Source organism: Gallus gallus, chromosome 5 (genome assembly GCF_016699485.2).
Source record: "Gallus gallus isolate bGalGal1 chromosome 5, bGalGal1.mat.broiler.GRCg7b, whole genome shotgun sequence".
Taxonomy (NCBI): Eukaryota; Metazoa; Chordata; class Aves; order Galliformes; family Phasianidae; genus Gallus; species Gallus gallus.
This window is the reverse complement of record NC_052536.1, coordinates 53,824,190-53,839,943: the sequence shown is the minus strand read 5'-3', so window position 1 is coordinate 53,839,943 and position 15,754 is coordinate 53,824,190. Positions and strand designations below refer to the sequence as shown.

The window sequence follows — 15,754 nt, the reverse complement described above, 5'->3', positions numbered from 1 at the left end:
AGAAACTTTACTCCTTCTAGAAATGGTCTTAATCTTGTTTTTGGCTTATTTTGCTATCGTTTCTGTATTTGAAATGCAGTGATGATATTTGGCCATAGAGAAGCTCAGAAAAATATTTGTTCTTTTAATCAAGATTCACTTCTGAGTTTTTTTTTTCCTATATATGTATGTTGACATCCATGTACAAATGTTCACAGCTTCTATCACCCATGAAAACAGTCTGTGTGTAACATTAAAAAAGAAATAGGTATGTGTGCATGTACTTATAGAGTATGCAGTTACATCCATGCGTGGTTTAAAGCTTCTTGGCAGATTTTAATTCAGAATTTCTCTCATTTCAGTATCTTATGTTAGTAAAACATTAATTCCTGCTTTATACTCTCGACTTCTATTTAAGATGGAGACACTCTTCTGATTTTCCAGGAAGAGCAGAATTCTTTGAGCCAGGGCACGAAGAGAGAGCGTCAGTGTGCAGTTCAGGGGTTGTGGGAGCTCTCCTGAAGAGCTATTGTTTTCAAAGCCAGGGGTTGTGGAAACCTTCCCTGGTTTGTTTAAAGGAGCTGTTATTTCATTGTTTATAGTAAGGAGCAGAGATGAGCAGAAAGGTTCCCTGAGAATCCTTCAAGCCTGTAACTTTGCATCCAGTAGTCTCTTTTCACTTTCAAGGTATAAGTGCTTACAATCCCCGTAATTAGGAATAGTTTGAGTAATGGATCAATTCATAAAAGCTGCACTGCAAACTCAAATTTATTGTCTCAGAAAAGGGATTTTGAACTGGTTTCTGACTTAGTTCAATCCTGCTCTAAAATGAAGCCTTAATTTACTAGAGACTAGTGTTGTTCTTTTACACAGCACTTGGTTTTACTGGAAACGTACTTTACCAGATGGCTTGAGGAAAGAATGGTTATAAATAATCCTTAAAACATGACCCAAATACGTAGTTCTAACTGTGATTGCATATGTACTGCTATTAAAATACATCTTAATATTGTAAAAACAACAGAAAGGTGATTTTAAAGGCTGAGGAGGGAATCTGGGCAACTTAAAGTTGTTTAAAGTTAAGTTCTGTCTCTGTTTGTGAAGGGGGCACTGTCAACTTAAATTTGGATCAAAACTTATTTTGTAATACTAAAGGTATATAAAACCAGCATTAAGGTGTTTGTACAATGACTTCTAAAGTCTCTGGAAAACCAGCAGCTGTTAAACAAATAAACATTTCCTATGGTCTCTTAAATCCCTCTAATGCTGTGCTACATATCTGAAAATGAATCTGATCATGAGTAAAATTGAAATGCGTGCTCTGCTGAGAAATGCAGCAAAAGCAGGAGCAATGAAAGGAATTAAAAAAATCAAAAAAATCTGTGGTGTTTGATGGTACTGTACCAAAACCACAAGGGTTAAGCTCTGCCTGCAGTGATACCATGATATCAATGGCAGAAATGCTGGCTTGGCAGTGAGTAGAGGGAGGTGGGAATGCCAACGTTCACCCTTAGATTTCAAATGCTCTGTTTCCCTGCCATACTGAACGTTAAGAGAACACTTAAGGCATATTTCTTGTGTGGTGTGTGCTCTCAGCTCTTCCCTCTGCTTTGAGTGACGGGCAGGTTTTGGGTTCATAAGAGAAGAGCACCTGAACTGAGTCTGTCCCATGTACTTTCAACAGGAGAATTTTGCACACATGTATACTGCCCTGTTTTCAAAGGGCTTTTAATTTAGATAGTCCAGAGGCAAGGAAAATGGCACAGAAGTGTTTGGTATTTAAAATGTTGTGCAGCAGGCTCAGGGTTCTGGGTTGCTCGGGTCTTGCAGAGAGGTCTGGCCTTGAGGCTGAGCCTCCAAGGGCTTGGCCTCTGCTGGGAGCAAAGGGAGGAAGGCTGGCATGATTTGGTGCAAGGAAGAGCAGGTTTTGTGTGGCTCAAGCTCTGCACACTGCTGGAAGAGCAGTCGCATGCTTCAGCTCCCAGTCCTGCTCTGTTACCTGTTGCCCATTTTGCCTCCCACTACTCAGTGTAGCAGATCTTATATAACCTTTGTTATAGGTGACCTCTTTTGCCATAAAACCTCCCACTTGAAAAGCACAGCACCTCATTGTAATTTAGGCTTGTAGACTCAAATATATTTTACATTTGTATTAGAAGATGTGTGGTTAAGTTTCCCCCCCCCCCCTCTTTTAATGCCTCTAAACTTGGGCAATCAGGGTTTAATAAAATACTAAAGCACTTTCTTTATTTACTGTATAAACTCATCTGTATACAGAGGTTTATAGAGCAGCTCTTAGATGTCTCCTGTGATGTGGGACTTGCACTTACCTCTTCAAGAGCCTGCACTCCGCAGGTAGGAGCAGAATGGCACTGCAGCACTTGGCAAACAGGCATCTTCCCCCTGGGCCATGCAGTAGTTTGGAATCACACAGAGGTCAAGGTGTCTTAAAGATGTGAAACATCCACCTTTTGCCAGAGCCTCAGACTTCTTTAAACACATTTCAGAAATTTTTACATCTAAGTAGCTTACATGTTTTTTTTTTTCCATACAGAAAATTGCTAGTATGAATAAGTGCTTACAGGATTGGGTCTTTGATTTCTATTTCTGTGTTAATAGTTAACAGGAGGACTGTGTGCACGTTAGAAAGGACAAACAATCACGAATGTGGTGGCTTGCTGGCACCGTGGCGATTTCCCACAGTTGTGTAATCTGGTTACCAACCATTGTGCTGATGTGGAGCTGTTAAGAAGTTGGTATAAGAATTGGCTTCCTTTATTGTGCCAGAAACGCAGTGAGTGAATGTTTAAGGAACGTGATGTGGTCAGATACGTAGAGAACCGTGGAATATTGAATCTGGAGATTAGAAGAAACTACAGTCCTTAAACACTGAGAGCCAGCAGCACATAGGGCCTGCAGGATGGCTGTGGGTGTGTGAAATGATTTGGAGACGTGGACTGTCAACTAAAGCTTTTGTGGTCCAGATTTTCTCCCAGCTGTACACAAATCTCATCGTTAACGATTTATATTTTTAAACCTCTTCCACCTTGGGAACTGCTGAAATATCAGGAAGGTTCTGTGTCTGACATTTGTCATTCTGGAGCAGATTTCCTGTGAGATTTAGCTGCTTTTAGCAGTTGCTACCTTGTCATGAGATGAAGTGAGTGTAAGAAACAAGAAGAAAGAGGAGGGGGAGTGTTGGGGGAATAATAGGTGTAAAACACAACCTTTCTTCATGAGCACTTGGAGAGATTCCTTTAGGCTACTATGGACAGCAAGGCATAGTGCAGCTTTAAAAAGCTTCCAGCTTCTTCCTCTGAACTGCTCTAAAATAAAAATGAAAATCACAGTCCATTCTGTTGCAGTGTGGTTCATGGTTCAATGTTTGCTTGGTTTGAGTGTCGTGTGAAAAATGGTACCCTGCAGAACTCTGGGGCTCTGAACTTCTTCACTGCTTTCAGCTTCACTTCTGTTCTAGCTTGGGAGCCCAGGGGAACTGGGTGTGCATGTGGATAGTCGCATTAGTTTATGAGAAAATTGGCTAATAATTTCTGGCTCTCTCCATAATGTAGTACATAGATGTATGTTAATAATTGTTCTGTTGTAGCCCAAACATGAGAGTTTTAGTGGCTAATTTGCTTAACTGTTCATTTTATTACTTTTATATATTTTTGAAAAATTGGCTGGCTTCCCTAAAAATAAGTTGGTGGAGGAGAAAATAAATATGCTGTTGGTTGCACTTACAATAGTGCCATTGTGCAAAGCAGAGCAAGGATCATTTCCAAACGGCCTCAGGTGAAATCTAATGGGAAACAATTTCAAACTGGTCTGAGTTCATTGGTAGAAAGAATGTGTCTTAGATAAACATCTGATCCAAGTTATACTGCTTTGTATTATTCCTTCTCTGATTAAGCTTTTATTTTTTTTTTTTTAATTTTAATAAATATGGTCACCCTGGTTAGTTGGAATAAGGAGCCTGTTACGTTGTCTTTAATGTGGATTCTCTAAAAATGGTTGTTTGCAGGTTGCTCTGATCATGGTGTTACTGCAGATTTTTCTTATAACAAAAAATGATCATTTTCTGTAAACTCTTTTTTGTAAAGAGGATACTTAATATTACACTGCTCTGCTAGGGATGCCCTTTCAGACACAGCTTACAGTTTTGAAGTATATGCAACATTAATAGGTATTTATTTTGGTTTAGTATTCAGGTGTTTATTCTTATGCTTACAGGAGAGCTCCAGTCTTCCTGCTTCGCTGCTTTTGGCTCAGCATAAAGACAGATCTACTCAGCTAGAAATGCAACTGGAAAAACCCAAACCTGTCAAACCAGTCACATTTTCCACTGGAATCAAAATGGTAAGTTTCTTCCTTTACTGATTTTAAGCATTTTTCAAAATGCTGCTTCTTCTTTTTTTTTTTTTTTTAATGCCTTTCAAAAGACACAAAGTTTCCTAATTTGAAATTTAAGGTTATTCTAACCAGAGTGGCATATTGTATTAAGTAGTTGAATCTCTATTTATATAACTGGAAAAGAACAGTCTACGTATTTCATCATTCTGGTTCTTGGAATATATGCAACCTTTTCACTGCATAATTGTCTAAAAACAAGCTGTACCTTTTCCTCAGCAACGTTGTGCTGTATGTTGAGTTATTTTGTCTCTCATCTGTGTAACAATTCTGGAAGTTGAAATTTTAGAGCAGAAGACTGCACTGTCCAGGTTTGCTCTGAGCACTGCAATAATCAGTGAGTATGAATAGACAGCATTGAAAATGATGCTGAGTGGTTTAGGATGCTCTTTTCATTGCTACTGGAATCTAGGAGGCAGCAAGTATTTTTTTCAAGTGTTACTACTGTAGCGACAGCTAAAGATCTGTCATCACTCCTGCATTTTATCTCAATATGGTACAAAGTATGTATCTACTGGTGCATGGAAATGTAAGATTAATAAATTTAGTTTTTGGGATGGGGGAGGGCTGTAGATGGAGTGCGAGTTGTTAATCTTCTTTGTACCTGATTGGTTTTCTGCTTTTCTAAAGATCCCTGCACTTTTCTTAGTCTTTATTTTTTAGAGTTGATAATGCTAAACCATGTCTTGAAAATAACCAACACTCCCTACCCTTGTGGCAAACCAGAATGTAAGCAAAGCACAAACGTTTGTGTCATGCAAACTACTCTCCCATCAATTAATCAGTTTGATTTGTCATGGATATCTGGGTTGTGTTCATTGTCTATTTCCCCCGAAGAGGTTGCAGTGTAATAGCATTTGCAGCTTACTTTGCTGAAAGGGATGTCAGCTCTTGCAAACTCGTGCGGATTGTTCTTTTGCATTTCTGTAGTACAAAGCTTTATCTTCTTTCTTTTCCTTCTTACAGTCTAAGACCCTGGGGGGAGGCAGATCTTCTTTGTGGGATGTTTTCTCTGTGTAGAAAAGCTAGTAGACAAAAACATTTGTGGATACTGCTTACAAAATATTCCACTGAAATTCCTATACTTGCTGTGAGAACATATTCTCAGACTTTTTTAAGCTGTTTGTCTTTTCAACTTTGCTTAGGGAGCTAAGTTAAACTTCCATGTAGCTTAACTACATGATGAGGACAATGGAAGTACTTTACAATTTATTTGTAAATGGATTTTAAATAGTATTAAGCAATTGCAGACATTTCAAATCTGCAGCCCTAAGTAAACTTGATTCAAAAATGGTAAAAGACTTGGATGAGGAGATTTCTAACATTGTGACACTTAAATCTTACCATTTACAATAAGAAGAGATACTCCTGGTAACTGATCGTTGTTTTGTCTGTGTTCAGGAAGTGTGATTAGATGACTGATTTTATTTGTTCAGTCTCAGATGAATGAACAAAAGCCTCCACCCTGATTGATCTTAGATATCTAAAAAGAGACGTAAGTACAGTTAAAGTGAAAGATAAAGTGAAAGTTGAGGATATTTGAAGTTAGTGCCTCGTGTTCTGTGGAAAATGGATTCCATCAATCAAAATTGACTTCCTACAGATGAAAATTACAGGTTTGCTTGAGAAAGTTGTCTATCTCCATATTTCCTTTGTAGGGTGCTTGATTTAATTACGTAATAACATTACCTCTTAGAAGTTTATAGAAATGACATTGGACAAAAATAAGAATATTGATACTCTGCATGGTAAATGAATTATCTGGCTGACTTGTAACTCCTTTTGTCGCTGTTGGTTACCACACAATGGGAGCATTTCTGGAAGGGGTGTTCTTCAAGGACACAGTGCAGTACTGGGAAGCAGATGTGGGATTTCAATGGGTGACATGCAAGTTGGCAATTTACAGGGCGGTTTTGGCAAGCTGGCCTCCTGTGAATGACCTGTGTCTTAATTTGGCTAAATGCAAAATTATAAATAGAAGAATGAATAAATGGGTTCTATGAAGAGGACTTGGACGTTTAACTAACCACACAAATGAATTTTGACCCTCAGCCACATCAATGCATGTGAGCCTTGGGTTTATAAATAATACTGCAATAAAATAGGAAGGGACTTCTCTTGAATGCGGTGTTGAGAAGACTCATACACTGAAGCATTCTGCTGACAGAGTTTTGAAAGCAAGAAAGTTCATTCAAAGGTGGTAGGTTATGCTTTGTGCTGAGTTCTGCCTGTAGTTCACGAGAAGGTTATGCTATGACTCAGTGTGCAATAAGCACCTCCTCGGTGCAGAAAAAGCCAGGTCTGAACAGCACAACAGCTAGTGTAGCAAGAACTGGTAACCTTAGTTAAACAAATAGGAGCTTAATAGGAACTGGAGGAACAAATAGACCTCAAAGTTCACAATGTTCCAGTGGTTAATTGGCCTCACTGTTAAAATTGACTGTGGAATGTGATGAAATCTCTTATTCTTGAAGTTTTCAGATCAGGACAGGGATGCCTTTTGGAAAGTTACTGTTGTCAAATGCAAGTTTTTCAGCTCAGAATGAGTTCGTTTTGTAAAAAGCAGTAGTGCTGACTGTGTGTGACTTGGTGCAGATGATGATGCAGTGACAACACTGGATGACATCCTACCTTGAGACTCACCTGGGATACATAATATGTTCCAGGTTGAGTTGTTTTTCGAAAATCCTATGGTACACAATCCTCCTGCTTTCAGAATTCTGTTCTGGGCTCACCATTAAAGGTTCTCTCAGCACACGGGTGTACATCCTTCTCTTTATTTTTCCCTACCTGATCCTTTTTAGTGGATGTTTTCTTTAATTTTCTTCAAAAGAAGGGAACCCAGGATAAGCTGGCTGAGATGCTGGCAGATCTGGAACTTGTGTTTACACAAAGGCTTTACAGACACGCCAGTTGTGGCAGTGCATTTTTCTTTATCAGCTTGAACATGAGTGTTTTTCCTGGGATGGTCATAGTCAGAGATGTTCTTCAGCCTGACTGGTAATTGGACTGGTTTCTTGGTTCATGAATTAAAAGGCATGCCCATTCTAGTCTCCTGAGCTAAGCTCAAGGAAGTTGGCTCATTTAAGGTGCCGTGTAAGTGCTGTGAAGTTCCTGTGCTTACAGGGGGGAGGGAATGGCTGTCCCTGGTAAGCTGAGCAAGAGCATCCCCTATAGCACAAGGAAGACAATTAGATCAGGGGATAGAGTTTCCATCATCATTTTTCATTTTATTAAACTGTTATTTTGCTCCTTTCAAGCAGGAGTTGCTTTTTATTTGCATTCTAGTAGATCTCATTAATAATTAATTTCATTACATTGTACATTACAAGTACGTTGTATCTTCCATGCTTGAAGCACAACTGCCTGTTAGTCTGTGATTTGGCCTCCCCATGTGGGGACGGAGGCTCTTCAGAGTTTTCTGCTCATCATGCTTATCATAATAAGGAACAGGCTTTTAGCCTATTTGGATATGTAAAATATTAGTCTCATTATATCTAATCTCATAAGTATAAGCTGCAAAAGAAATTATGACAATTATACTTAGTGCAGTAATGCTGAAAATATTGCCTGCCAATGCATGCACTTTAGATTTTAGTACCAGACCAAAGAAGAGCAATGGTTACTAGAAATGAATACTGTTTCTAGGGCTTTATCAGGTTGTGCAAAGCAAATGTCATGTCTGGGAACAGAACTTCCATCTCTTGGTGTATATAGTGACCATTTCTGGTTGGGAGATGGCTTTAGCTGGGAGTTAGTTTTTAAAGTGGGAGAGGTGCCCTTATGCATTGTATGTTAATGGCAGTGTACAAAGCAGGAATCCATTACACTACAGTAATTCTAGTTTTCTTTTTATGAATCTAGTGTTTACACGACTGTGGAAGCCTTTTGGTGCTTGTAGTTATGTGCTTTACAGTACTTCTGGGGTTAAAAACGCATGAAAGTATAGTGATATTCAACTCCTCTTTAATTCATTGCAAACTGGGAACGTGCAAACCTCTGAGCCTGGGACCTGGCTATTTATGTGTTTGTAGTAAGTCCAAGTGAATCCCTTAGACTGGCTCGAGTGCATGCTGTCTTAAGCCCGTTTCAGGCTGCATGTCCTCTTCCTTTTCTGTTGCTTTCTGTTTTGCAGTGTCTTTACTCCCTTTCCCAGGTCCCTGGGGGTGTTCAGCCTCCTGTGATTGTATTCTTGTATTCTTTCATGTAGTTTAAAACTCAGTTACCTCTAACTGGATTGTCCAAGTATGTAGAAGAGCGTGGGTGTCCTCTGGCCTGTTACCACTTGAGAAAGCTTTCCTTCTGCATTTCGTATCCAAATACCTCAAAAGGAATATCACATCTCATTGATCATTCAGTTTCTGTCAGGACTTCTGTTTTATTACTTAACGGCGGTGGGAGGATTTATTAATAGAAGCATTAGTGCAGAATACATGCTTCGTCATCACCACGATGGTCATTATGAATTTGCAGTTCAAATAGAAGTGTTGGGGAGGGAGGGAACCAGATGCCCGGAGGCAATGTACTCGCCCAGGATTAGACAACAGAGCAGCGGCGGAAGGAGGAATAGGATCCAGCCCTACTGAATTCCTGACCTAGTGTCTCTTCCGCTGAGCCGGGCTCCATCTCCTGTCAACAGCACCTCTGAATGGCAGCAAATTAAGAGTGAAATATCTGCTTCGGCTCCTTTCCTGTCCAAATCACAGCGGCGACGTTGCCTTTAACTTAGTGCCTGAATATTTATCAAGGTTTTATTCCAGCCGCTGTAGTTTCAGACTGTTAGTTAGCTGGAAGCCGTAGAGCAGTGTGCAGGCTGGAGCAGTCAGAGCTTGCAGGAGGCAGCAGTCAAATCAGTATTTCAGTGAAATGAATCTATGTCAGACACAGGATGTCTAGGACACCTCAGGAATGCACGTTACTACTAAACTGAGCAGAACATGTGCTAAGGAATGGATTTCTTGCGGCGTTACACTTGCTGTATTATTCTAATGGGAAATAGCATTCTTATTTTACATGATGTGGAGCTATTTCTTTTAAAACGTTGACCTCATCAGCTCAGGTCAAATTAACTGTTCTTCATTATTGCCTTTTCCTACAATATTGCTTCCTGTGCAAACAACTGTTCAGCAGCGGCTCCTGCTTTTCAGTCTGTTTCTTTTATAGCTCATGGAGCAATTATCCAAAATCCTGTTCCAAACACAAAAAAAGTCTCTCAAAATACCTTTTTAATAAGTTGTGCTCCTTCAAAGCTGCTTAGACAAATGCCAGGGGCTCTGAGGTAAGTGAAGTGAGTGCAGCACTTCTGTTCAGGCTGCGGCTCTTCTCCAGCTTTGCCATCCCATCTGTGTGGCAGGGAGCTGTTTCAGCCTCCTGCTCTTGCTTCCCCAATTTTTACGGCTCTGTTTTGGTTTGGGTTTTTGTTTGTTATTTTGTTGGCTTTATTAAAGCGCTGTTAGAATTTGCCCAAAGTTTAAAATAAAATAAAATCCAGCCGTTTTCTTTCCTTTGCTGTTAGCTCAGCTGTCGATCTTCTGGCTGAAACACTTCAGATGGAACAGATTTCTTTGAGAACTCTGCCAGCCTGAGTTTAATTGGTATTTTCTTTTTAATCTTCATCAGGCTTGTGCCACACATGGCTTTTTTTTTTGCAGCTGGGTGGAGTATTTATCTTTTCATAACATGTAGTTGCGATTCTAGACAAAACTGCAACACTTTTTCAAGTGGGAGTAATGTGTTCAGGTGTACGGATTCTCTCAGAATAGGCACACTGGTTTTAGGAAGCATGCATGTAAGAGTAACACTTCTCAGCAGCCCTGAACACTGTCTGGAGCTCCAGCAGGAGTCAGTGGTTGAATCTGTACCACGAGGCTGCTTCGTTCCCCTCGCAGTGTCAGTGCCTGCACACACATAGCTGTGTCCCAGCTCAGTGCTTAGGCACAGTGGGCTGGGCAGCAGCCCCATGAAAGAGTCCCACTGCAGAGGAAATAGGATGTGCCAGTGAGGGGATTTGCTTTGCAGCACTTTCGAGCAGGTCTCTGGGTGAGATACTGAAAGAAACAGCACTTCTTTGGGGTGGACATTCAAGGGTTGCCTGTTTGGTGCACATGTACATCAGTGTAACACCAGCTCTGCAAGTGGGAATCTGCGCTTCCTCAGCACTTCATCATAACGTCTAGAAAGAATACTGCATGTTGCTTTAGCTTTGAATTGTTGCCATCGTTAGCAATAACTTGTTTTCAGCAATGAACATTGCATTGATCTGGTGGGAAGGATATCTGTTTCTGATAAGTGAAGAAGGAAGAAGAAACGGTGACTGTTGGATCTCTGACAATACATATAGAAACCAAACGTATGAATGAAGGGACACAAAAAATGCTGAATGGCAGAATTCAGTTTAAGGCTGAAGTGCTGGATTTTGAGTGCTGTGACCCATAAGGTGCTCACTTCAGTCCCACAGTGTTATATATACAATGTACCTGCAACTTCAGAGTGGTGTGATGGAGAATGATTAGCAGTAGTAAATATCTTTGTTGCCCCGAATCTCTTAGCCTGCTATTTAAAGATGTTATGTTAAGCTTTGAACGCATACATGCAGAACTGTGCTTAAATATTTGAACTCTGTTTTTGAAGTGTATGCCAGGTACACTTTATTTAGAACTGTTCTATCATCAGAATGCTTCGTGTGCACTCCAACCCACAAACTAAAGCCTAAAACATTTAATTGGGTTCTGGGCTTGCTGTGTAATGACTATTATATCAAAGTGTGTAAACATGAAGCACATTATATTCACTTAATGAGTGTTTTTCTAAATGTAGGTAAGAAATGTTTTTGGGGAAAGAAAAGCAAAGTAAATGATAGTATTTATCATTTCCCTTCCTTTCATTTATATGGTGTTGGCCTTGGAAAAGGAGGCTGGATTTAGAAAATGCGGTTCAATGTCTTGCTGTATCTCTTTGCAGGATTAATGTTTGGAATGCCTTAGGAAAGATGCCATAGTCAAAATTAAACAGTTTGGAGCGCAGACATAATCAGAACCACTTGCCCTGATTCTGTTTTATGGTTGGGCTCTTTTATACCGATCTGTTAGAATAAATATTTGTACATTCGCTTTAAGGCTCCTTTCCATGGCTAAATCAGCACATGTTTATATACACGTACAGTATAAATACGAATTCAGCCCAGAAGTTTGCACAGCTGTAATGAATGGAATTTAGTGAATGAAATAATGCCAAAGCTGTTAATTGTACAGGAGCGAACAATGAGACAAATGTATATATTAGTGAAGTTAGTGGCTCTAGCTAGTGGTGTAGTGCATCTGCCATTTATCTGGTGCTTTTTGAAATGGAAGTGTTCTTCCCTTATTTTATTCATTTATTTCTCCCTCCTCCTCCATATTTAATTTAGAGAGTTGCTCAAGGGTTCACTTGCCTGCCTCTTCACCATGAAATTTCAGCAGTACATCTGTGTGCCTCAAGCAGTAAGTACATTGCTTTAGTCACACAAAACAAGTGTTTCTTAGGAATAGGCTCACAGGGAGAAGGCTGCTGGGGTGCTTTGGTCAGCTCTGCTCCTTTGCCTGGAGCAGCACTGAGAGAAGGCAGCAAGAAATGGCCTCTAGGTTCCACTGTAGGATGCCCAAGTTCCATCCTGACAACCAACCAGACCTAATGCTTGCAACAGTAGCACAAAGACACATTGTAAACTGATCTGAGGAAAATACCACTTAAATCAGACTGAGATGTTCCCATTTCTGAGTCTTATAGCTCTGAATAAGCTATTGCTTGAGTAGGTGTTACTGTGAGCAATAAGGAGAGATCTGGCTGAAAGAAAGAAGGTGGCTGAGAGGGGAGTCCAAAAAAACAGCTGGCAAGAAAATAAAGAATAATAAAAAATTTCTCAATCATTGTTTGTTTTGGAAAGATTGTGCTTTAAGCACATGGAAATACTTTACACATTTGAGAAGTGCTGACTTCCTACATGCCTCGTGAAGGAACAGCAAATCACTCATATAATGTAAACACATTAGTAGATTGTTCCAATATAACTTTTTGGTGCTGCTGTTCTTTTTAACAAGATACAAGTTAGTGTTTGTATGCCATTTTGATGCTCTGCTTTGGCCAAGAGTTGCATGCATCATGAATGCCCAATATTAAAGTACATGCTAAAAGAACAGCACAAAGTTATCGAACCACATTTCTTAATGCAAAAGGTTAAATGGTAGTGCTTGATGCACTCTATAAAAATAAGCATACCAGATGGTAGTGATAGACTCATGGAGAGGTAAATACCTTTTATGAAAGCATGGTTGCAACCTGTCTCATTGTATCCTGAGTTGGAAGGGATCCACAAGGATCATTGCGTCCATCTCCTGAAATCTTGCTAGAGATGATATTAAAAATGAAGAGAGGACAAATTCCCTCATAAACAGAGGAACTTTTGGTCTAGTAAGAAAAATGAATAAGATGTGAAACTTGGTACCATAATTGCAGTTGTTACTTGTGGAACTGTATAATTACAGTGCTTTTCAGAGGTCCTGAGGTCATGAGTCCTTCCTTCTGCTTTGAGGGTTTGGTGATACTTAAGTGTTCCTGACAGGGACTTGTCTAACCTGTTCCTAAAGACCTTCTGAGATGGAGGCTCAGCAGTCTCCCCAGACCTCTTCTGGTAGCAGCTCATTGCCTTTGCCTTTACGTTTTAGGGGAAGCTTTATTAATGCATTTCCTTGACACAGGGCAGGTTCATTAGTTTGTGCTCTGTCTTCATGCATGCAAAAAGCAGGTTGCTCTCTGACTCCATGTAGAAACTTGTTGTGTACTTCAAGGTGATGAGGTAAGAGGACTTCACAGAACTAGATGTTTTAGAATTTACATCTAGAAAAGAAGTCCAGATGTCTTAATTGTTGCTTAACAATCAAATACTTGATTTCTTTTGCAATTCTCTGGTAGTTTGTCTCTGCTCTACAGACTAGATATGAATTACATTTATCAACTGGTAAAGGACTCTTCAGAATTAGGAAAATACATTTACAGAGAGAAGTAAAAATATTGAAGGAGCTGTAGTAAGAGCAAAGAAAGATTTGGAGCCATTTAGTCATGTTAAAAGATTGAATTTTTGTATGTGCACAGAAAAATGTGAGCTCTTCCTGTTATAGTCCCATTTTCGTAGCACTTAGCATTTGTGAGAACACTACAGGTTTTCTTTTAATCTTCTGTTGCTGCTGATCAAAGCAGCTTTGTGTCATTCCATGATCCCCTCTATTGTTTACCTGAGGGAGGGCTGACAGCCTGGAATGGCAGAGCTGGGGAATGGGCTCACAGATTCCTCCGAGTCGGCTGTCAGCTGGATTGCATCTGTCTTGGAGACGCTTGCCTCTTAGGCACATGTGAGACTTACCTCACAGATTAGTTTTATTCTCAGCTACTCCCATTTCTTACAAAGACATGGAGCTCTTACTATTATAGAGCCTCCAAAGGAGGGCTACGAAGATGGGGGAGGGTCTGGGGGAGAAGATGTATGAGGAGCAGCTGGGGCCCCTGGGTTTGTTGAGCCCAGAGTGGAGGAGGCCTGAACCATCTGTCTGCCCATGTTGTAAAGCCTGTTCACCTTTGCAGCATTGTTAGAAGGTCTCTTCTTTGCCTTTGTCATCTTCTTTGCTTGTATCTTATTCAGACAAATTTTGCACAAGTACAGCCCTGCATTCTCGTTGGAATGTCATGCAAAGAGAACCTAAAGGATAAAAGGAGTGATTGTAGTGGGAGATGATCACCGGAAGAGACATGGAAAGTTCAGTATCCAATCCTGGTAGCAGTAACAGTGGTGTCAGGATGGAGCATGGGTTCAGGGTATTTTAGGGATGGGGAAGCACAGGGCAGAAAGTGATGGATGGGGGAGAAGAAAGGGATTTTGATAGGAGATGCTCTGGGGAGAACAAAGAGATAGGAAATGTGGGGTTGTCACTCTGACAGGGGACTTGGGGCAGTTTGGCAGAAAGGTGGGAATGAGAGTACAGTAGGAGGAGCAGGAAAGGCTAAGGAGTTCCTGTATGGGGTTGGGATTTTTAGGAGAGCTCAGTGATGGAAGGATTTGGGGAATGGATGTAGTTGTGGTTTGCTTGGTAGACAGCTAAGCATCACACAACTGTTGCTTATTACTGCACTCCAGTGGGACAGTGGAAAGAACTGGGAAAAAAATGTGTATGAGAATTCAGGGGTTGAGATAAGGACAGTTTGATAAGATAGAAAAGAGGATAAAAAGAGACCACAAAAACAACCAAACCCAAACAATCAATGTACAGTGCAATTGCTCATCACCTGCTGACTGATGCCCAGCCACCCCCCAAACAGTGGCAGCTCTCCTGGCCAGCGTCCCCAGTTTTACTGTTCAGCATGACACCGTATGATATGGGATATTCCTTTGACTGGTCCGGGTCAGCTGTCCTGGTTCTGTCCTACCCAACTCCTTGTGCACCCCCAGCCTTCTTGCTGGTAGGGCAGCACTAGAAGCTGGAAAGTCTTTGACTTAGTGTAGGCACTGCTCACCAACACTGCTATTATCGTGCTATTTTCATTCTAAATCCAAACCATTGCACAACCAGGTGCTATGAAGAAATTTATCCCAACTGAAACCAGGACAAGTGTTCTGTCACACATCTGGCTGGAGAAGTTCCTGTGTAAGGTCTGATCTCAGAGGGCAGCAGGATTGTATGCACACTTGGATGGTTTTGAACATGACAACCCACTTGCTTTATAACAGGGATTCTGGCTGTAGACAGGGGCGTACATGCAAGACCTCTGTTTCCCCACAGCATCTTCTGTTTTGATTTAATCTCTGAGATGCACCATCTTTGCTAATACCTTAATTCCCTACAAGGAAAAAAATGTTCAGCATGTTGATTGGGGCTGTGCTGGGCGTGCTGTGTAGCAGCCACTTCCTTTCTGCATCTATGCTTGCATGTAAGACACCATAGTGGACAAATTACTCAACTTCTGAAGTTTAAAATAGCACGTTTACAAATGAAAAATAGATTTAAAAATAAAGATGTTTTTTCAAAGGTTTACTCGGGGCCTGAGTTTCCAGTAGTCAGCCATACAATATACTCTCATATTGTACTAGGATACTTGCAGTAAAAGATATTTTGGATCAAAGAGATGATGTTCTGTACCAAGAAGACTTCAATAATAATTTTCCTGAAGAATGTTTGTTCAGGTGCAGAGGGTGGGAGAAGGGAATATTGTTTTAGGCAATCAGTGTTGGACATGAAAAGGTGACTTTCCCCATACATACCTAGTCTGGATTCAGTGTGTCAGTCAGGGTGTTGCTGGAAAGAATTATTGACAACATTGGCTGCTAATGAAAGAGAAGTCA

The 15,754-nt window shown here is 40.5% G+C and overlaps 1 protein-coding gene across 3 annotated transcripts in view; it reads left to right on the top strand.

Annotated features, from left to right (window-relative positions):
- The window catches only part of MNAT1 (MNAT1, CDK activating kinase assembly factor), a 115,158-nt gene that overhangs the window by 45,088 nt on the left and 54,316 nt on the right, over positions 1 to 15,754 (top strand). For all 3 annotated transcript variants that reach the window (XM_004936442.5, XM_040701603.2, XM_046942456.1), the window contains exon 6: positions 4,213 to 4,338. In XM_004936442.5, the coding sequence (XP_004936499.1) occupies positions 4,213 to 4,338 (126 nt within the window). The remainder of the gene's footprint in view (positions 1 to 4,212; positions 4,339 to 15,754) is intronic.